Consider the following 21,139-nt stretch of genomic DNA (forward strand, 5'->3'; position numbering starts at 1 on the left):
TTTCTCTCTCAGTCTATCTTCCACAAGCTCTTCTGGAAGCTTTGCTGATTTCAAATAACCCTTATCTTCACCTTACACTCTCTTGTTCGTGAGCATGGAAGAGCCTTTGCCTGCCCTGGATCAATTGTTTGGTCTTTTTCACTTATTTTCCTAACTTAGTAGAGTTGAAATGCCTGCTCAACGAGAGAAAGGTAAGATGACATTTTTCTTGCAGACATGCTTGTGGCTCAAGAAAAAATGAGTATCTGTGTTGCATCATTTAGACATATAATGCTTATGAAACTACACATTGTGAATTCAAGAGGGAAATTTGTGTCACACGCTGAAGAGTATTTCATGGTTCTCATGGAGTGGTCACTTTTATCATGAAAGGCAAATGAAACTATGCGGAGAGCAGCATCTGATGAAGGCAGTAGATTCCATGTTGGTTGGTGGAGAAAGATCCTGAAAGACGTCCACTGTTAAAAATAAGCATAAGTGGAGAGACCTGAGTATGGTTTTCATCTAAAGCTAGTCCACCTTCCAGAGGTCGTCTAACTTCCAGGATTATTAATGGTAAACCAAATCAACAGTCAAGTATCTTTTGTCATTAAGTGTATTTTAAATGAAATTCAGCTTTCTGTTGGCTAAACAGCATATAGTACAATTCAGCACCTGGAAACACAACACTTACCAAAGAATCAGTACAGTGGTAGCTTAAGTCAAAGTGAGCCTGCTCAGCACATCTGTGAAACATCCAGCAAAAATCAGCAGCACAATCACATTCAGCCAAAGAAATATGTCTAGTATCTCGTGAACATGGTGGCAGAGTCTTTTTGGTGGCTGCCACTAATCTTTAGGATAACCTCCCCGATTAACATAAGAGCTGTCTGATCATTTTAAGACTCTGTTAGAAATCAGTTTACTCTGACTGGCTTTCAGCTTTAGCTGTTTCAGCTGTTTTATTGAGTGTTATGTTTTTATTGTGTATTTCTGTGCATGTTTGTTGATATAGTGATCATAAATGTACATTTTTTTATAGCCTGTACAGCAGGTATTTTAAATGAGCTTAAAAAATAACCCTAGTCTTGACTTCTCACTGAGTAACAAAGGCTTCCCCTTAGAGTTGTTTTTCCTGAGCAGTAAAACCTGGGCTGTAAAGAAAACATGGCAGGGAAAAAGAAAAGTGTCTGACTGCTGTCAAGTGCTTTGCAAAAAGTTTTATTATGACAAGTTTTATTCAGTTTAATCAGCAGCTGGATTGAAAACGTTATATTTGCTTGTAGGAGCTGCACTGAGGTCAGAATAAACGCTGAATTTGTCTGTGTTGATGTGGTTTGGTCTTAGATTTTTCTTTCTAAGTTTTAAGAGGCGCTGATCTTGACTATTAAAATAATGCAAGAAGCTCTTTTTAGATACTGTTTTATTATATAATTTAATTTATGGTTGATTTTCACATTTGCTTCATTTAAAATGTAAGTGATTCTCTTGCTTCAGACGTTATATCGGTAACAATAATAGATCGTATTAAAGATGGATGTGTTTTAGGTTTTTAATAGTGAAGCTGACACAGAAGTGTCTTAAAGCTGCATTCTTTCTTATGCTACCAAGGGGCAATATCTGGCTGAAAGATTTGTTGTCCTGTCTGAAGTTGTTTGTTTGATGTTGTTTGAAGTTTCCAGATCCAGATGCTCCTTCAGTCCCCACAGTCAAAGCAACTGAGGCACCTCTGAGAGTTAAAAACGGTCTTTCAATGTGCAGCTGTTCTCAGAGGTGTTACAATAAGGACTTCACCAAGTTCAGTGGAGTTAGAAGTTCACATGAATTTAGCAAGTTAGTTTCAACCTAAATATGATAAACCATGTTCTAACTAAAATGTACAGCTCTACCCTCATCATACGACAGGGAGAAGACACCAAAAACCAATATCACTCACTCATGAAAGGGAACAGCCATGGAATTTATCCATCAGGGTCAACTTTATTTAGCATCAGTAGGAATTTGAATAATGGAGGAACCTTCATTTGATTTTAATGTTATTGAAACACAAAAACTCCCAGGGCTTATGTGGCTGGTAAATTAGCCAACTAAATTAGCTAACTATAAAATTATAGCTTGCAAAAATGATTGCTAGCTAAACCATATCCTTTTATTCTCTTAACTTGTGTTTTATGCAGTCACCAACACATTGAAAAAACACAAAAGTCTCCTTTCTGCAACGTTACAAGCTGTCAGGAGAGATATGTTGAATTTTAACATCCTCCTGGATGTCCAGCAGTTGGTTGTCCTGTCAACCGCAGCATAAACAATGTGGCCGAGAGAGGAAGCAGGAAAGAAAAAGAAAAAAAAAAAAAAGGAAAGAAAAAACCCCACGTTGCATGTGACAACTTAGTTCAAGCTATTCTGCTTCTTCACAATACGGTTATCTTCAGAGAAGGGGAGATAGTGTGTTTTGAATGTTGATGAGGTAGCAAATCTTTTCTCACAGGTGCTACAAGAATGCGGCTTTTCACCTGTGTGAATTCTCATGTGTCTTTTGAATGTTGATGAGGAAGCAAATCTTTTCTCACAGGTGCTACAAGAATACGGCTTCTCACCTGTGTGAATTCTCATGTGTGTTTTGAATGTTGATGAGGTAGCAAATCTTTTCTCACAGGTGCTACAAGAATACGGCTTTTCACCTGTGTGAATTCTCATGTGTCTTTTGAATGTTGATGAGGAAGCAAATCTTTTCTCACAGGTGCTACAAGAATACGGCTTCTCACCTGTGTGAACTCTCATGTGTCTTTTGAATGTTGATGAGGAAGCAAATCTTTTCTCACAGGTGCTACAAGAATATGGCTTCTCACCTGTGTGAATTCTCATGTGTGTTTTGAATGTTGATAAGTCAGCAAAACTTTTCCCACAGGTGCTACAAGAATACGGTTTCTCACCTGTGTGAATTCTCTTGTGTTTTTTCAATGTTGATAAGTCAGTAAATCTTTTCCCACAGGTGCTACAGGAATACGGCTTCTCACCTGTGTGAATTCTCATGTGTGTTTTGACCTTTGATAAGGTAGCAAATCTTTTCCCACAGGTACTACAAGGGTACAGCTTCTCACCTGTGTGAACTCTCATGTGTGTTTTGAATGTTGATGAGGTAGCAAATCTTTTCCCACAGGTGCTACAGGAATACGGCTTCTCACCTGTGTGAATTCTCGTGTGTGTTTTGACTTCTAATGAAGTAGCAAATGTTTTCCCACAGGTGCCACAAGAATACGGCTTTTCACCTGTGTGAATTCTCATGTGTCTTTTGAATGTTGATGAGGTAGCAAATCTTTTCTCACAGGTGCTACAAGAATACGGCTTTTCACCTGTGTGAATTCTCATGTGTTTTTTGAATGTTGATGAGGAAGCAAATCTTTTCTCACAGGTGCTACAAGAATACGGCTTCTCACCTGTGTGAATTCTATTGTGTCTTTTGAATGTTGATGAGGAAGCAAATCTTTTCTCACAGGTGCTACAAGAATATGGCTTCTCACCTGTGTGAACTCTCATGTGTGTTTTGAATGTTGATGAGGCAGCAAATCTTTTCCCACAGGTGCTACAGGAATACGGCTTCTCACCTGTGTGAATTCTCGTATGTTTTTTGACTTCTAATGAAGTAGCAAATGTTTTCCCACAGGTGCCACAAGAATACGGCTTCTCACCTTTGTGAATTCTCTTGTGTTTTTTGAATGTTGATAAGTCAGCAAATCTTTTCCCACAGGTGCTACAGGAATACGGCTTTTCACCTGTGTGAACTCTTAGATGTGTAATCATATTGTATTCATCCTGTAAAGTTTTTCCACACACTTCACATTGTACAGACTTGTTCTTTGTGTCCGTTCTACTTTTACTCGATGACACAGGAAGGTTGTCTACTCTTTGACTGTGACGTCTCTCATTCAGCTCTGTATTTCTAGTAGTTCCTGAGACCACATGCTGACTTTTTTCATTATCTCGGGTCTCTGCTTCAGGAGAGCTGTGAGAAAGGAGCTGCTCACTGTTTGGTTCTGGTTTACTGTAGGCACTTTCCTCATAAGCGGGTGTCACCATGAAGGTATCAGCCTCCTGCTTCAGCCCAAGCTGCTCTCCCTTCTGACTGCTGCCAAGTTCCTCCTTTTCCTCTTTAATCTGTGGATTCTCTGGTTTCTCCTGGTTCAGACTGGAGTTCCTCTCCTGGTTACAGACCTGCTGGTCTGTAAGAACCTCCTCTTCCTCAAAAGCATGCTGCTGTAGGGCATCTGAATGCACAAAGGGGAAAAGATGATAGTAAAACAAACATTTGAGAAAATATTTACTGGTCTGAACCATTAGCAGGTCTCTACATAGTGAGCCTGTTGCTCACATATACCACTAAAATTAAAGTCTACAAATGGGACAAATTATTTGGGCACTGATGCAAATGTTTAGTTCTGACACTCTTATTAGCAAATTTCAAAGTTCAGCTTCTTATGTCTTTGATATATAAAATAAATAGATGTTGTTTTTTGTTAAATGAATGTGGATGTCTGAATTGGCCGCAGTTACAAGAAGGCATGCTGGGGAAGAGCTCTCTTACACAGTAGTAACCGTTTTGGCTGTGCTTGAAATGCCATGAAAACACTCTTCTTGTCTAACAAATTTAACTTTAGAAACTCTGAATTCCATATTTTCCAAAACAGAATAGAAATATTTATTCATATTACCCAGACCTGTAAACTGTTCAAATGTACCATTTCCATGCTGCAGAGGAAACATAATTCTTTAACTTAAACTGATAACAGAACAAAATGAAACTTGTGTTGTTGACTTTGTGTCTCTGTGTAGATTTGGTCTGACCAGTGAGTGGAAATTTGAAACCCAGATGTTTCACGTCTTTCATTCTGGTGAATTTTTACGTACTAATTTTCACCGTTTTGCACAGGTTAATGGTGGAAATGTGTTTAAATAAAGAACAGAAAATCAGGCTGAAGAGATTCATTCATGTTGCTTATTACTTTTTGACCTTCAATTCTCTGACAGTTCATCAGTCTGTCGGAGGGTCAACACAGAAACACAGACAACTATTCACACTCATATTCACACCTATGAGCAATTTAAAATCACCAACTAACCTAACCCGGCTGTTCGTATGTCTCTGGATAGTGAACAAGGGGAGAACATGCAAACTCCACACAGAAAGGCTTGGCTACTTGGTAGAGTCAAACTCAGGACCTTGTTGCTGTGAGGCAACAGTGCTAACCACTGGTCCACTGAGCTGTCTGTGAGTTATATTCACTTTTATTAAATCAACATAGTTTTACATACCTATTCTGTGTAACTTTATCACAGGTTTCCAGATGGTCTCCAGCAGTCTGAGCTGCTTTTTATCAGTCCAGACAATAATGCCTTCAGCCTCCTGCTTCAGCCCAAGCTGCTCTCCCTTCTGACTGCTGCCAAGTTCCTCCTTTTCCTCTTTAATCTGTGGATTCTCTGGTTTCTCCTGGTTCAGACTGGAGTTCCTCTCCTGGTTACAGACCTGCTGGTCTGTAAGAACCTCCTCTTCCTCAAAAGCATGCTGCTGTAGGGCATCTGAATGCACAAAGGGGAAAAGATGATAGTAAAACAAACATTTGAGAAAATATTTACTGGTCTGAACCATTAGCAGGTCTCTACATAGTGAGCCTGTTGCTCACATATACCACTAAAATTAAAGTCTACAAACGGGACAAATTATTTGGGCACTGATGCAAATGTTTAGTTCTGACACTCTTATTAGCAAATTTCAAAGTTCAGCTTCTTATGTCTTTGATATATAAAATAAATAGATGTTGTTTTTTGTTAAATGAATGTGGATGTCTGAATTGGCCGCAGTTACAAGAAGGCATGCTGGGGAAGAGCTCTCTTACACAGTAGTAACCGTTTTGGCTGTGCTTGAAATGCCATGAAAACACTCTTCTTGTCTAACAAATTTAACTTTAGAAACTCTGAATTCCATATTTTCCAAAACAGAATAGAAATATTTATTCATATTACCCAGACCTGTAAACTGTTCAAATGTACCATTTCCATGCTGCAGAGGAAACATAATTCTTTAACTTAAACTGATAACAGAACAAAATGAAACTTGTGTTGTTGACTTTGTGTCTCTGTGTAGATTTTGTCTGACCAGTGAGTGGAAATTTGAAACCCAGATGTTTCACGTCTTTCATTCTGGTGAATTTTTACGTACTAATTTTCACCGTTTTGCACAGGTTAATGGTGGAAATGTGTTTAAATAAAGAACAGAAAATCAGGCTGAAGAGATTCATTCATGTTGCTTATTACTTTTTGACCTTCAATTCTCTGACAGTTCATCAGTCTGTCGGAGGGTCAACACAGAAACACAGACAACTATTCACACTCATATTCACACCTATGAGCAATTTAAAATCACCAACTAACCTAACCCGGCTGTTCGTATGTCTCTGGATAGTGAACAAGGGGAGAACATGCAAACTCCACACAGAAAGGCTTGGCTACTTGGTAGAGTCAAACTCAGGACCTTGTTGCTGTGAGGCAACAGTGCTAACCACTGGTCCACTGAGCTGTCTGTGAGTTATATTCACTTTTATTAAATCAACATAGTTTTACATACCTATTCTGTGTAACTTTATCACAGGTTTCCAGATGGTCTCCAGCAGTCTGAGCTGCTTTTTATCAGTCCAGACAATAATGCCTTCAGCCTCCTGCTTCAGCCCAAGCTGCTCTCCCTTCTGACTGCTGCCAAGTTCCTCCTTTTCCTCTTTAATCTGCGGAGTCTCTGGGTCCTCTTGGTCCAGACTGGAGTTCCTCTCCTGGTTACAGACCTGCTGCTCATCCAGATCCTCCTCTTCCTTACAGTCATGTTGTTTTGGGAGGTCTTGAGGAATAAAGAAACACAAGAACAATAATCACTATTGTGTGATACAAAAACTATATATTTTTTATATTTAGTGATTGTTACGGCCCTAGCAGGGCCTCCTCCTGAAGGTGAGCTCTGGGCCAGAGTGCCATGTGAGTGGTTACAGCTAGTGAGCTGAGAGTTTGTGGTGTTTGCCGCTAGTGAGCTGTGTTATTGTGGTTTGCAGCTAGTGAGCTGCTCTTTCTTTTTGGCTTATGTTTTACTTTATTGACCAACGCCTGAGTTTTGTTTGTTTTCTTAAATGGTGATAGCGGCTCTTTTAGTTGAGCTACTTTAATAAAACTGTTTAATTTAACCCGTTTGCCTCCTTAACTCTTTTTTCCTCACCCGGACACTTTTTGTTACTTCCCCCTCACCACCTAGACCCCTCAGGGGAACATAACAGTGATATAAAAACTAATATTTTTAAAAGCATGAATCAAAAACCAAGAAATGGTGATCAGCCTATCATATGACCCATTACGAGCCCCACGCACACGCACGCTCAGGGAAATAGTTGTGCACACTCACAGCAAGGATCCTCACTGTGAGCAAAGACACAAAGTTCACCAAACTAAAATGCAATGTGACCACCATGAAAACATCAGTGTGTGTAAGGAAGAGGACTCCCTTACTGTATTTATTTATATTGTATTGTCTGTATAGCACTTTAGAGCACACCTTTCACGTTATTAAAAGCACCTTATCAAGCAATTTATGAGCATTGCACTTTAAGCATGGATTTGCACACAAGAAGTTTAAATATTTGTTGACTATTTATTGGGAATTTTAGGGTCAGTTGGTGGCCTTGTTTCAGATCCTGCACAGCTGTTCCTCGTCAAGGAATGTGGTGGTTGTCTGTCAGGAGAGAAGAATGGTGATTGAGATTGTGATTAAGGTTTACCAATAAGGAAAACTAAGGCAAATGTGTGTGTGAAATCTAGGGATAAAAGTGGTGCAAATAAGTGTTTGTAAGTTAATGATTACTCACCTTTCTTGCCTGTGTCTTCTTCAAGGTGTTTGGGCAAATGTTTCCCCTGGGGTCCAGACACCATTTAAAGGTTCCGGGAGAGACCATTGGTAAAGAGAGTGTGGTGAATCTTTTTGTGCTTGGGTTTCTGGGTTTTTATAATATTGGGTTTGGGGTAACATTAAAGTGTGAAATATTTATTAATATGTAAATGTGAAAATGTATTTATGTATTTATTTATTCTTATTGATATATTGTGTACTGTGGTGGAAGGTTGGGATTTAAGAATTGACCTGAGAGTGGAATAATGGTTAAGTCTGTGACAGCTGAACATATTTAAGGCTGCCAGTTGTCATTAGAGGGTGGATTTTTTTTTGTGCTGTGCAGAAGCTCGACAAGTTAATTGTTGTAAGGAGAGCCATACAGCAAATAAATACTTTGTTCCACTACACTTGCCTTGGTCTGTCTCACTGTGTTTCCAGCCGCTAAGGGCTGCCCTGTTACAGTGTGTAAAATCCTTTTTTAAATGAAACTTCACTTCAACTTCAGAGAAGGCTGTTAACAACTTGTTAAATGTGTATTCCGCTGACATCTAACTATATTTTACTGCACAATCTCAGTGTTTACAGATGATCTAAAACACTAATGCCTGATGTACTCAACATTGGAATCTGTTAGAGAAAAAATTGAAATAAATAAATGAATTAAAATGTATTAAAACCTAACCTATCAGTGACCATCGACCTGCACCAGTTCAACATAGTCCATCACTGAACATTGAACTACAGCACTGATAAATTCAATTTATTTATTTATATAGCGCCAAATCACAACAACAGTCGCCTCAAGGCACTTTATATTGTACAGTGGATTCTACAATAACAAATACAGAGAAAAACCCAACAATCATATGACCCCCTTTGAGTGAGCACTTTGGCGACAGTAGGAAGGAAAAACTCCCTTTTAACAGGAAGAAACCGCCGGCAGAACCAGGCTCAGGGAGGGGCCGGGCCATCTGCTGCGACCGATTGGGATGAGCAAAGGATACCCAGTTTAACATATTCTAGTAAAGCTAATCATACTGAAGAATCTCAGCTTCAACAGCACATTGTTAAAAACATGTCCATACCTATGATGTGTGAGTTTCTGTCAGGTTTCCGGTTGATATCCTGTCTGCGTAGACGGTTGATCTCCTCCTCATACTGGATGATGGTTTTTTGAACCTCTGAGAAGATTTCTTCATAAACAGCAGTTAGTCTCTCCTTGATGAACTCTCTCAGATACTGTACTGAACTCATTGCTGCTTCAACTGAGACTGGGCGGATCAATACAAGCATCAATAGAAGTGACACAGATGTTAATATTGGTATCAGATCCACACTAACTTGACGGGATCAATACTTTAGCTTCTGTCTCTTCTCTAGGTTCAGTCCGCTTCTTCAGCAGCAGCTATGTCTGCAAACACACTGCTCCACTACCACAGTAGTGCTGTCCTCCTCCCTTCTTCTTTGGGGGTTGATGGCGTTTGACATATCAGCTTACAGATGCATTTATCCCACCTTCTGGACTGGAGTGTGAACAGGAGAATAGCAGGGAAGACAATTATATTCTTTCATCAGTCTTATAATTCAATACTACAATTTTCCATTTACGCCTAGATTTCTGGGTTTAATGTTTTCCATAACACGTTGTATGCCTGTATTAACCCTTGTCTGGCCCTTAAAAATGCATCCTTTTACGGCCCTGGGGACCAAAAATGGTCCCGCCCCAAAAAGTGCAATAAAAAGATTATATATTCATATTTTTTTCCACTTTAAATTGGGCGAAGCCGCTGCTGCACGCCGGAAATGAGGCTTCATTTCCCGCCTGTCTGTGCAAGCAGCCCGCTGTTTTCCAGCAGGGATCAAATGTGGAGCAAGGGCGCCACCCGGTGGACAAATAAAAAAATTACAACTCTAAGGCCTCTTCTACAAAACAAAAACGAAACCTAAGCCGTCACCCAGATGTTAACGGTAATAATTCTGCAGTGAAAAATAGCGTTTATAATGGAAGTCAATGGGCCAAAAATGGTCCCTAGGGCTCTAAGGGGATGTGTATTGTTAGCTTAGCCACTGAAGCTAATTTAAGGAAGTCAGACTTGAATTTTGAAATGAAATTATGCCAAACTTTTTTTTTAGAGAATTTGGCTATATTCCATTCAACACAGTGCAAATGGCTTGTAACCGAAAAACTAAAGGGACCAAAAATGGTCCCAGGGCCTAAGAAGGTCTCCCAACGTGCTTATTTATTGGTGTTGCTGCTGAATCTGGTTCCACTCACCAAACGACGGCCATTCTGGATTTTATGATCACTTGAAATCCCTCCTCCCGTTATCTTATTTCACCTCTACATCATCTCTCCCGCCATCTACTTCTGCTCTCCTTTCACTTCCGTCACATCACTTTCCCGCCTGCTGTCCAGTCACAGCCTAACCGGCCAACCGCGCCCCTCCCCCTCCACTCCTGCTCTGCTGTGAGTTGTTGTTGTGTGGCCAAGAGACTAAACAGACGCCTTTGTTTGTTTGTTTTTGGTTTACAAAACTTATAGAGACAGTGTAAACAGGTCCGTACAACAAACCTGCGACATTACCCACAAACTGAAAGGTTAAGAAATACACTTTATTAACCTTGTTATTGATACAGTATTTATTACAGGTGCTCCATGCATTCTCCTGCTGTATATCATTAAGCAGGGCTGCCCGTTTGTCACCTATTCTGTTCGTAATTATTTTTATGGACAGAATTTCTGGGCGTAGCCAAGTGGCGGAAGACTTTCACTTGGGTGGTCTCAAAATCTCATCTCTGCTTTTCGTAGTTGATGTGGTTCTTTGGCTTCGTCGAGTGATGGCCTCTGGCTCGCACTGGAACGGTTCGCAGCCGAGTGTGAAGCGGTGGGAATGAGAATCAGCACCAAATCTGAGGCCATGATCCTCAACAGGTGGTGTGCCAAAAAGTGATTGTCTGCCAGAAAGTTGCTTATAAAGCTGCAGCGCCCAGATTACGCACGTTGACAGCTACTTCCGTGCGACTGATTATGAAAAAACAACAACATTTATGCATTTGTTATTAGACACAGGTATGCAGTTATGAAACTTTAACGTTTCTTGTAACCGAATTATGACGCTTGTCAGAAGTTTGCTTTCAGTGTGTAGCGCAGTCACGAATAACTACACGCATGAAATAATTAATGCCTACAGGTTTAGTATATATACTCTCGTTTATTATATTTGTTTTAGTATTTTATATTTCATATGCATTCATTTTGTTTTCTTTGTTCTTTTTAAACATACTGTAAGAAGTTTGTAAGAATAAATCATTCCCATTGCCATACACGGGAGGTAACTCTAAAGGTGGTGGAAATTACGGCGGCTGGCTCGAGTACATAATGTCAGTGGCACAGGAAGGGCGACAGTATTGAGTGACCTCAAAGTGATAGTGCAGTAATGCGCCGAAAAGGATGCCAGTTGCCGTTAAGCACCGAAGAAGAAGGGGGGAAAAACACTCGAGTTGGTATGAAGGAGCAAAAATGTCGCGATTAAGAAATATTTTTTCTTATTCTAAATTGAAAGAAAACATGTCCAAAAGAACTCAAAGACAGAGAAAACTTTCCGGAAGCTATATAGAAGGGTAAAATGGCCTGGGTGTAGGACCAAGTTCGTCTAGAGCCTCTAAACAAGAGTAATTCACTTTTTTTAAATAAAAAAATGGCAACTTTGCTAAAGCTAAGTTTCGTCTTTGTGTTAATTATTTTTTTAATTATATTATAATTTAAAATTATTGTTTTTGATTGTCAAAAAGACTTCTGAATTATCAGTTGGTTTCTTTTTACTCAGTTCAACAAACTTCACTATTATTCATTAAAGTTCTGCATTCTACATTTATAAAATAACTTTTATCCTCAAAGTATGCAAGGTTTTATTGTTATTAATTATTATTTTGGGGGCGGGCGGGGGCTGAAAAACGCAACACTTTTGTACAAACACAAACACTGCAAGAAATCTACAGTGAGGGGAAAAAGTTTGACTGGAAGAACCTAACGCTAGAGTTGTAGAAATATCTTGGACTTCTACTATACATGGCTGTCATACGGCTACAGATATTTTGCTATGTATAACGTTAGTGTTTCTGAAAATCCTAAAAAAAATCTATTTATTAACAAAATAAACTAAAAATAGACTTTATTATATTTTATAGTTTTAAAATTGGATAACAACTGACTTGAACATAATATGAAAAAATGTGTTTTCACCATGGGAACACTGGGAACATTGATTGCTTTAATAAAGTTATCTATATTTTTATTTTCGTACTTTCCATTTGTATTTAGATGGGGCGATGCATGGCAGATTCTCTGATGTTTCTCTGTTTCTACCTGTACTGATGCTAGCACGACTAAAACTAGCCAAGCAGCATTAAATATGTGAAGCAAGGCAGAAGGATATACTCATAAAATGAACAGAATCATGAGAATATAACACCACAACACTGCAAATGTAACAAAAATATGTCAGTATCAACTGGTATGTTATTTAAAATCTATATGAACACTCAACAGCTTATGCTCCGCGGCTGTTGAGTGACCCCTCATCTGGGACTCTCCTCAGCTCTTTCTGGGATAGTGGTGCTGCAGCCCCTCTTTTAGTCTTCCTTGGTCTCTTGTGTTCTGAGGGTCTCTGGATGTCTGGAGTTTTGATCTCCTCCATACCTGCTTCATGCCCTGGTGGACGGGGCTGTGGCCCCCCCACACCCTCTAACAGATCATTACATGGAACCTTTTAAATACAAGCGCGCTCATGCTCACAGGTGTACACACGGGTGCTCATACACACAAACTACACCCTTTTTGGCTCCTACCTTAAAGCACACTGTGCGCTGTCGATCTTACGTGCTGCACAGTAATGTTTAACATTTAGTATTTACTGTTATATTCCCATAGATCATCGTGATGTTGTTTATTCTATTGCTCTAGTCTTCTTCTGCTTCTTTTCTTTTTTCTTTCTCAACAGGTGATCCAGGAAAAGAAAAAGAGAAAAAAAAGGACACAAAGACAAAGGTGATGAAGCAGATTTTCATTGTCTTTTCTCTCTATCTCTTTTCTCCTTTTTCTTTCCCTCTCCTTCTGTTAACTTTCTTCTGAACTTTTCTTTTTGTTTTTCTTTCCCGTCCACGAGTCTGGCCTGATTACAATAACTTAGAATAAAAATAAGTAATAAAGATCAAATAAACTATGACAATCAAGTGGACCAGTATAGCAAAAGGCCCACTTGGGAAAGTAAATCTGTTGGGCATTTTTCTTGGCCTTCAGACAATAATTCTGATTGCTACAGTGCCAGACAGGACACACACACACACACACACACACACAAAAAGACTATGACATTAGAGGTTTTGTGCTTTGAAGTGATTGGTTACATGTCAATGGAACAGCCTTTGAGCTTTAAGTTATCTCATGTGATGCCATCACAAGCTTTTCTTTTGATGTGTGTTGATTGGAAGTATTGCAAAATAGTTGATTATATAATTATATAATTATAAAATAATAATTGTCCAGAAATAGGCTTTTAAAGGCTTTTATTTTTTTTAGTATATGCTGAATTAACAGTATAAGAGCCTCTCTACCAGAGTATCACTAAAATATAAAGCAAAATAAAACGTTTAAAGGAAAACATGAGGTTTAATAAATGCTTAGGGTTCCCCCCCCAATTGAATGCTTTCTTTTAATGACATCGTTAACATTTCTCAACAAAAACACATGAAAGTATCACGGATAATTCAACAATAAAATCGCTTCATGTTGTGGCCATCACACAGTGTTTTCCAAAGTGATTCACGAGCTGAAAGTGCGCAGATTTAACGTATATAATCCTTTGTTAGGTTTATTATTTTCATTTCACACGTAAAACACATTTATAGATTCATCCACCACTCCACCACTGTTAGTTTTGGATGCGCTCGGCTCCAACCAATCAGACCAATTTATGCAGACGGCGCACTAATCCCGTAACTGCACACTACCCATAATCCTCAAACGCCGTTGCTATAGAAATGAAGATAACAACAGCTTGGTGCTACCCGTTATTCCTTTATTTACTCTAAAATAATAACCAGCGATAATACGAAAATAAACTGGCCCAGTGTTTAATTATGTAATTACAAATTGCAAATTTTATTTTTTTATTTTATTTTTTACAAATTGCAATATTTATCTACAGCGCGCCTTTAGTGACATGTCAACAGATCTTAAGCAAGGCGATTGGATGGTTTTTACTGCAATGCATCTTGGGAGTCGTAGTAAATGTATCTTTCAACTCACGGTCCTGCAGCGAATCTTTCGACTCGACACGAGGCAGATCCTAGCTAAGTAAGTTGTAATAAACTGTGGGTAATTTGCATGTTAAACTGATATTAAACTTGAAATGTTTTCACAGAGCAGTCTGTGTACCAAGAGAACTACTTCTGCAAAAGTTTATTTAATTTTTTTTGGTGATGTATTCTCATGTGTAAGACACTTGCTTGGCCACCCAGCTAATGTTAGTGCTGCTCGATTTTAGCAATGTATCTTTTCTGTAATCAATTCAGTTTTTTTTTAACCCTATTCACGTAATTAACTCAATATTAACGACTTTAATCTCGTAATTGATTTTTTTTCTAAATATGGTGTAATACTGCCTCGTAATATAAGTTATTTCTTTGGTCATAAATTATTTTTGTAATCATTTCACCAAAACAGACCTGAAATAATCCCTACATGTTCCATTTTCATTTGCAGAAATGACAAAGCCAAAAACCAAACCATGCCCTTCCTGTCAGGCTCCAAACACCTGCAACAGGAAGACATGCAGTGGATGTCTGGGCAGCCTGAACGTAAAGGAGGGATTGAAAAAAAACAAGAACAGTTTAAAAACAGTAACTGGGCTGCCTCTGTTAAAAACAACAGAAATGCGAGCAGGGTGGTTAATTCAGCCCAGTTGTCAGTAAGTTTAAAAGTTCTGATCTAATAAGTGGTTGGTCTGCTAGACAATTCTTTATTAATCACAGTTGTCAATGTTTTCTTGTATATCATGAAGTAAGAAACTAACAAGGCATGTATATACGCATAAAATATTAATTTATAAAAGAGCATAAATAAAAAAGTTATTCACATCAGAATAACATCATCACACTAAAGACATCAAACTAGAAAAAACTTGTTAAAAACTATGAGGAGACGACAGGAACAGTCAAGCTAGGTCGCTTAATCCAGAGATGGAATCACTTCATCCTCTACCAGCTCTTCCAGGAGACACAGGAGCAGGAGGATCCACGGGCCTACAGGACGACCAGGAGTAGGTAAAACACATCGTTGTTGACCTGCATTCTTACTGGACACTGTCCCAGTCTTATCATTATGTTTGTTTATAAATGCAGAGTTTTCCTTCTGGTTTCTGAAACTGTGATTTGTGTTTGTGTTGCAGTTCTCTGGGCTCCCCTGGCGACTCTGTCATTAGAGAGCTGTTTTGTTCTGAAGTTGAGAACCGCAGCCCGTGTCTCTGTGGCATAGAAACAGTCTACTCCTCCCTCATGTTGCTGTTCAACATGCATTACCCTGACTCTCAAGGTGAGTCTGAGAGCACTGAGAGCATGGATATCTGTGACTGTGAATTACTCTGTCTTTGAAACTTGAACTATTAATGATTACATAATGGTTTGAATTAATTTAGTTTTTGAATGAGCAGAGGGAAATATCTGCTTGATTTGATGTATACACTGATATTCATTGTACTTTGACACTTCAGGAGAAAGAATAAAGGAGCACGACTTTGCTGAGATCCTGAAGAAAAGCATCTGCCTGCAGCAGAGATCTCACACATGGTGTGGAAACTGTGACAAGTATCAGCCCACAGTGAGTTACAGCTTTCATTCACTCATAATGACAATTCATTTATGGTTGATTGTTACCTGTTGTGCAGGGTAATCATTTCTTTGTGTTACACTGTAGGTGCAGACACGCAACATTCGACGTCTCCCAGATGTTTTGGTGATAAACTGTGAGGTGAACAGCAGCAAAGAGGCCGAATTCTGGAAGGTTCAGGCCGAGGTAAGCCACTGATTCACTGTGTTTAAATACAGTTAAAAGAAAGTAATGATTTATCTGTTCATTATTTACATGATTGCCCATGTTTCTGTTTTTATAGTACACCTTCAACAAATCCATGCAGAAGACAGATCAGGATCAGCGTCACGTGTGGATCCCCGCCACTCTCAAGATGTCCCTCAGCAAAAGTCAGAGACTGGAGATCAGCAGCTGGCCTGAGGGCGAGGAGGTGAGGACTTTAGATTTTCAGCTGATCTTTGCACTTGAAGAAATAACTGAGTAACTTTTCATTACTGAGTTAAAATTTCACTTCAAAATTAAATCCATATTTCCAGGAGCAATATTTTTAAAACATTATTACACTAATCTGTAGATATTGAACTATAGGTTGGTTTTAGTGTTTTTGTTTCTGTAACACATGAATTTCTCAACTTTTGTGAAATGAAAAAGTTTATCTTACAATTATTTGCACTTTCTGTTACTAGTTAAGTGCTGCTGAACAGGCGGAGGGAGCTTCTCTGTATGACTTGGTGGCCACGGTGCCGCACATCCTGGACGCTGGCGCGGGTGGTAATATGGTCGCACACATCAAAGTGGGTGAGACCTACCATCAAAGAAAAGAGGTGAGCGACGCTTAGATAAGAAAATTTGACATCTGCTGACTACAAAAAGTTTCATTTTTAACATTCAAAATGATTTTATTATTTCAGGGAGTCTCTCGCCAGCAGTGGTACCTCTTCAATGACTTCCTCATTGAGCCGATTGAGCAGGTAAGGATCCTAGATAAGATTCCTGCTTGTTTATTCATGCTAACTTTAATGTGTGCAGTCATTTAAAAATGTTTCTCCTTTTGTTTTCAGACTGAGGCTGCACAGTTTGATGTGAGCTGGAAAGTGCCAGCCATCCTGTGTTACGCCAAGAGAAACTACCACACCAAATACGACCTCCGCAGTGAGTGTCAGCACAATCAGTCTGAAGTCAAATCCGACTTATATCGGACTGAGAAGCAGAGCAAGACAGACGCCACTTTCATCCCACTCACAGTCAGTGAGATGCCGCAGGCTGGTGACCTGGTGGGGCTGGACGCTGAGTTTGTAAAGCTCAGTGAGGTAAGTCTGGCTATGATACCATCATTAATTATAATATAGGATCAAAAACAATTTTAAATATTCCTAATACATATTTTCAGTAGTTCAGCTAATCTGACTCAAGTATTTAAAACAAATTTGACCCCTGAATGTGTGCGTTTGCAGGAGGAAGCAGTGCTGCATAGCGACGGCACCAAATCGACCATCACGCCCAGTCAGATGTCTGTGGCCAGGATCACCTGTGTGAGGGGTCAGGGGCCCAACGAGGGGGTCCCCTTCATCGATGACTACATCTCCACTCAGGAGCAGGTAAGAAGCTGCAGAGAGAAAAGACCACGATGACCTGAAAGAATGAATATATAATGTTTCAAGGATCCACCCGCTAACTTGTCAATTTGTTCTTCCAGGTGGTCGACTATTTGACAAAATACTCTGGAATCGAACCTGGAGACCTGGATGCCACAGTATCCTCTAAGCACGTGACCACGCTGAAGTCGACCTACCTGAAGCTACGCTTCCTCATCAATGCAGGAGTTCGCTTCGTCGGCCACGGCCTGCAGAATGACTTTCGTGTCATTAATTTAGTGGTACGTTATTTCATCTGTTATATATTTCAAATTAGTTCATATAGTTTAGAGATGTTTTTTTATAGATGTGCTTTGATTTTAATGTTTTTTATTTTCTGTTTCTTAAGGTTCCCAAAGATCAAGTTATCGACACGAAATTCCTTGCTTGGTATTTTCTTGGTAAGTTAGTAGAAATAAAAAAAACAAAAATCTAATCCAAATATGAGTCTGTAATCGAATTAAATCACATTATTACAGTGAGAGGGATTAGGATTTAAATATGTAAACTGGATAATCCGCTCATATTACTGTCAGTATTAAGTTAAGTATTCAGTATTAAGTCAGTATAGTTCATGATGTTTTAGTTGTCATCAAACTCATCTTGGAATTAAATCTGAACAACAAAGTATTTAGAGGCTTTTTTGAGTTCATGCACTAAAGCGTACGTGTCAATTCCTCATATCCACACTGTAATCTGAAGCTGAACACTTTCATTTTAATCATTCCTGACCTTTTTTTCATGTCCACAGGCCTCAACATCCAGGGAGAAACCCACGACAGCACGGAGGACTCATGCACAGCCCTGAAGCTTTACAGGAAGTACCTGGAGCTGTATCAGGAAGGAGGGAATCATTACGTGATGAAGGTGCTCTACGAAGTCTACGACAAAGGCTTCCAGTTGAACTGGAAAGTCCCTGATTCGGACATGAGATAGTCCGTCTGAGTGGACTGAATGCACTCTCCTTCCATCCACGGGTGCTGCTGTGCTTCCCTCTGTGATGGGACTGTGAGCAACACCATGACCTGAGGATGCTCGGGCTGCTTATTTTGTATCATATTTTATAGTTATTTGCTTTGAGTCAGTGACTCAGTTGTTTTTATCATATCTAAATATAAGCTTTTTATTTCAGAGAGGTTTACAGGGGGGAAAGTGATCATTCAAAATATGAATTTGAACCTTTTTTTTTTCTTTAAAAGAAAAAAACAAAATTGTTGCATGTAAATGAAGTCATCCTGAGCACTGTGTTACAATCCAATGTTGTCAGTGTTTTGTTTAGGCGTGACTGTTATGTGTTTCCTGCTTTACTTTGAAGGTCTGTCTTATCTCAGTGTGTTCAGTTTACGCTTCCTTGTCTCGTCAGTTCTGATTTGCCCCAGCTGTGTTTCCCTCCTGTTGTCCATTCCCTGATAGCTCCCTCTATGTATTTAAGCCCTATATTTCAGTTTGTCATTGTTGCTGTTGTGGGCAGCACGGTGGTTAGCACTGTTGCCGCACAGCAAGAAGGTCCTGAGTTCAATTCCACCATCAGGCCGGGTCTTTCTGTGTGGAGTTTGCATGTTCTCCCTGTGTCTGCGTGGGTTCCCTCCGGGTACTCCGGTTTCCTCCCACCGTCCAAAGACTTGCAGTTTGTGGGGATAGGTTAATTGGATAATCCAAATTGCCACTAGGTGTGAATGTGAGTATGAATGGTTGTCTGTCCTTGTGTGTTAGCCCTGCGACAGACTGGCGACCTGTCCAGGGTGTACCCTGCCTCTCGCCCTATGACAGCTGGGATTGGCTCCAGCACCCCCCGCGACCCTGAAAAGGATAAGCGCTAGCGAATGGATGGATGGATTATTGCGATCTCCCCCTGTGTTGTAAATAGTTTGTTGTATATAGATGTAAATAGTTGTCGATACTTTGTCTTACTTGGTAGCTGTAGGGGTGAGAAGCCATTTTTCTTTGGGAACCTTTTCTCCTGTTTTTGGTTAGGGAGGCAGGTAAGACACCTGTAATTTTCGTTTGGGGTTTTCTGTGAAGGTAAGCCAGCTGCATTTCATTTCTAGAGTTTTTGTTTGTTGTTTTGGCCATGCTCACCCTGACGCCTGCTACCTTTTGGGACTTGATAAATTGACAGGCTGTTGTGAAATCCGTGGTAGCTGTTTTTGTTGGTTCGTCTTCCTTGAGAGCAGGGAGTGTGGGGGCATTTCTCCTTATTTTTATTTTTCTTCTGTTGCACGCCAGTTTTCCCTGGGCTGGGGTGTAACAACTGTAAAATGTTTGATACCAGGAAGTGGAGAATGTGCATGAATCCATGCAAATCTTGATTAAAACAGATTCCAACCACAATGAATTTAGTTTGTTTGTTTCACCAGCTTCTGTGAAATCTGTTGCACTGTTCATTTTACAGCTGGATTTTTATTTTTATTTTTTTAGGTTTCTCAGAATTCAGATCGATTTTTAATTTTTCAAAAGCTGTTATTTCTCTTCTATAAATGACACATGTAACATTTTTGGGGGAAAAAAATGTCCTCAATATTTCACATCGAGCTCTTTAAAAAGCCCTAACTGGTAAGGACTGTGCTTCAAGTGCAGCATTTACAGCCACCACCTTTGAAAAGTAGTAACCATACTTTAATAGATGTGTTTAATTTAACCCTGTCAAGGCAGGCGTTGCAGATTTGCAACAAGTAAAAGCTAAACAACCTGATTACCCCACATACATATTTTATGAGTTTTTTTTTTTTTCCCCTCAGAAGTACCACTGGAGGTATTCTTTTGTACATTAGCAACAAAAACTTAATTTGAGCCTGAGAGGGTTAATAAATCTTTAAGTCACATTTGAACGATTTTTTGATATAATGGTGCCCTCTGCTGGATGATCTGCATACTCTTACCGTTTCCACACAGTTGTTTTTAAAGGTTTATGTCATTATTTTCATTGCTTGTTTTGTTTTGGGAACCATAAAATTTTTCGAGCTCCTTGTCTGGTCTTACAACAACTCTACAAGTAAAACCAAACATACAGTTAGTAATGATCCAGGAGATATGTTAAAAATCTACACAACACAATGGATTTCGATGTTCCACGAAAGAATTTGTAAATCTACACAGTATAGTAATCCTGTTCAGCTGGATATGAGGAGGTCAGGGATGAATGTGTTGTGTAGTCTCAATAATGTTAAAGCAATAGTGTGATCACAAAACTGATAACTGGGAGGCTTAAAAACGAGCTCTCAGAAATATTGTAACATCGAGTAAGTAAATGCATGTATTTGGAAACATATACTTCTAAAAATACTTTTATTGCACCATGTTCATTCACTCATGAGCTGCTGTAACATGAATCAAATGGCTGAATTTCCAACTCAGCATGCAGTCAAGTTCTATAGTCTTGCTAATGACCTACTAGGTGTGTTACGCGTCGGGAGTGAGAACGGGTTGTGCAACAGGGACACATGGAAAAGTTGCAGGATGGCGGCCCTCGAGGACTGGAGTTTGAGACCCCTGCCGTATGGTGTTCATGCAGTTATCTACCCCACAGTGACAGCATGTCTGACTGCCTGTTCAGCATATGTAAAAATATATGATGAGTTTAAGCATGTGATGACAAACATGGTGTTTGTCATCACATGTCACATACATCTGGATGATCATTTGGAATAAACAAGAAACTAAAAACTTGTTGCTTCATCTTTTACCGTTATTATAATTATTATTATTATTGATCTTATTTTACATTTTTCATTGTTAGGCATT

The 21,139-nt window shown here is 39.3% G+C and overlaps 2 protein-coding genes across 2 annotated transcripts; one reads left to right on the forward strand and one right to left on the reverse strand.

The window, feature by feature from the left end:
- Window positions 1–2,367: 2,367 nt before the first annotated feature.
- Window positions 2,368–9,190, reverse strand: LOC146610155 (uncharacterized). Its single transcript, XM_085345051.1, has 5 exons — window positions 8,983–9,190; window positions 6,599–6,862; window positions 5,290–5,553; window positions 2,577–4,244; window positions 2,368–2,492 (listed from the first exon to the last, which is right to left on the reverse strand). The coding sequence occupies exons 1-5, from the start codon at window positions 9,188–9,190 to the stop codon at window positions 2,368–2,370; spliced, it is 2,529 nt and encodes an 842-aa protein (XP_085201177.1).
- Window positions 9,191–15,136: 5,946 nt separating this feature from the next.
- Window positions 15,137–18,334, forward strand: LOC146610156 (PAN2-PAN3 deadenylation complex catalytic subunit PAN2-like). The gene is made up of 12 exons (XM_085345056.1): window positions 15,137–15,216; window positions 15,346–15,488; window positions 15,667–15,773; window positions 15,870–15,968; window positions 16,066–16,194; window positions 16,451–16,588; window positions 16,676–16,735; window positions 16,826–17,074; window positions 17,219–17,362; window positions 17,461–17,640; window positions 17,748–17,799; window positions 18,150–18,334. Exons 1-12 carry the CDS (start codon window positions 15,137–15,139, stop codon window positions 18,332–18,334), a joined length of 1,566 nt encoding a protein of 521 aa, XP_085201182.1.
- The last annotated feature ends 2,805 nt before the right edge of the window (window positions 18,335–21,139 follow it).

Source organism: Diplotaxodon limnothrissa, linkage group LG20 (assembly GCF_057381915.1).
Source record: "Diplotaxodon limnothrissa isolate DT_005_m linkage group LG20, D_limnothrissa_male_GT1.1, whole genome shotgun sequence".
NCBI classification, from domain to species: domain Eukaryota; kingdom Metazoa; phylum Chordata; class Actinopteri; order Cichliformes; family Cichlidae; genus Diplotaxodon; species Diplotaxodon limnothrissa.

What these genes read in the sequence shown, in the direction of transcription:
- LOC146610155 (XM_085345051.1), bottom strand. Translation starts at nt 9,190, where the DNA reads ATGCTTGTATTGATCCGCCCAGTCTCAGTTGAAGCAGCAATGAGTTCA. An exon ending in CAGAAACTCACACATCATAG is followed by an intron (nt 6,863 to 8,982) that starts GTATGGACATGT and finishes TTATTCCTCAAG; the next exon opens with ACCTCCCAAAACAACATGAC. An exon ending in GATAAAGTTACACAGAATAG is followed by an intron (nt 4,245 to 5,289) that starts GTATGTAAAACT and finishes TTGTGCATTCAG; the next exon opens with ATGCCCTACAGCAGCATGCT.
- LOC146610156 (XM_085345056.1), top strand. Translation starts at nt 15,137, where the DNA reads ATGGAATCACTTCATCCTCTACCAGCTCTTCCAGGAGACACAGGAGCA. An exon ending in ACATCTCCACTCAGGAGCAG is followed by an intron (nt 17,363 to 17,460) that starts GTAAGAAGCTGC and finishes TTGTTCTTCCAG; the next exon opens with GTGGTCGACTATTTGACAAA. An exon ending in CCTTGCTTGGTATTTTCTTG is followed by an intron (nt 17,800 to 18,149) that starts GTAAGTTAGTAG and finishes TCATGTCCACAG; the next exon opens with GCCTCAACATCCAGGGAGAA.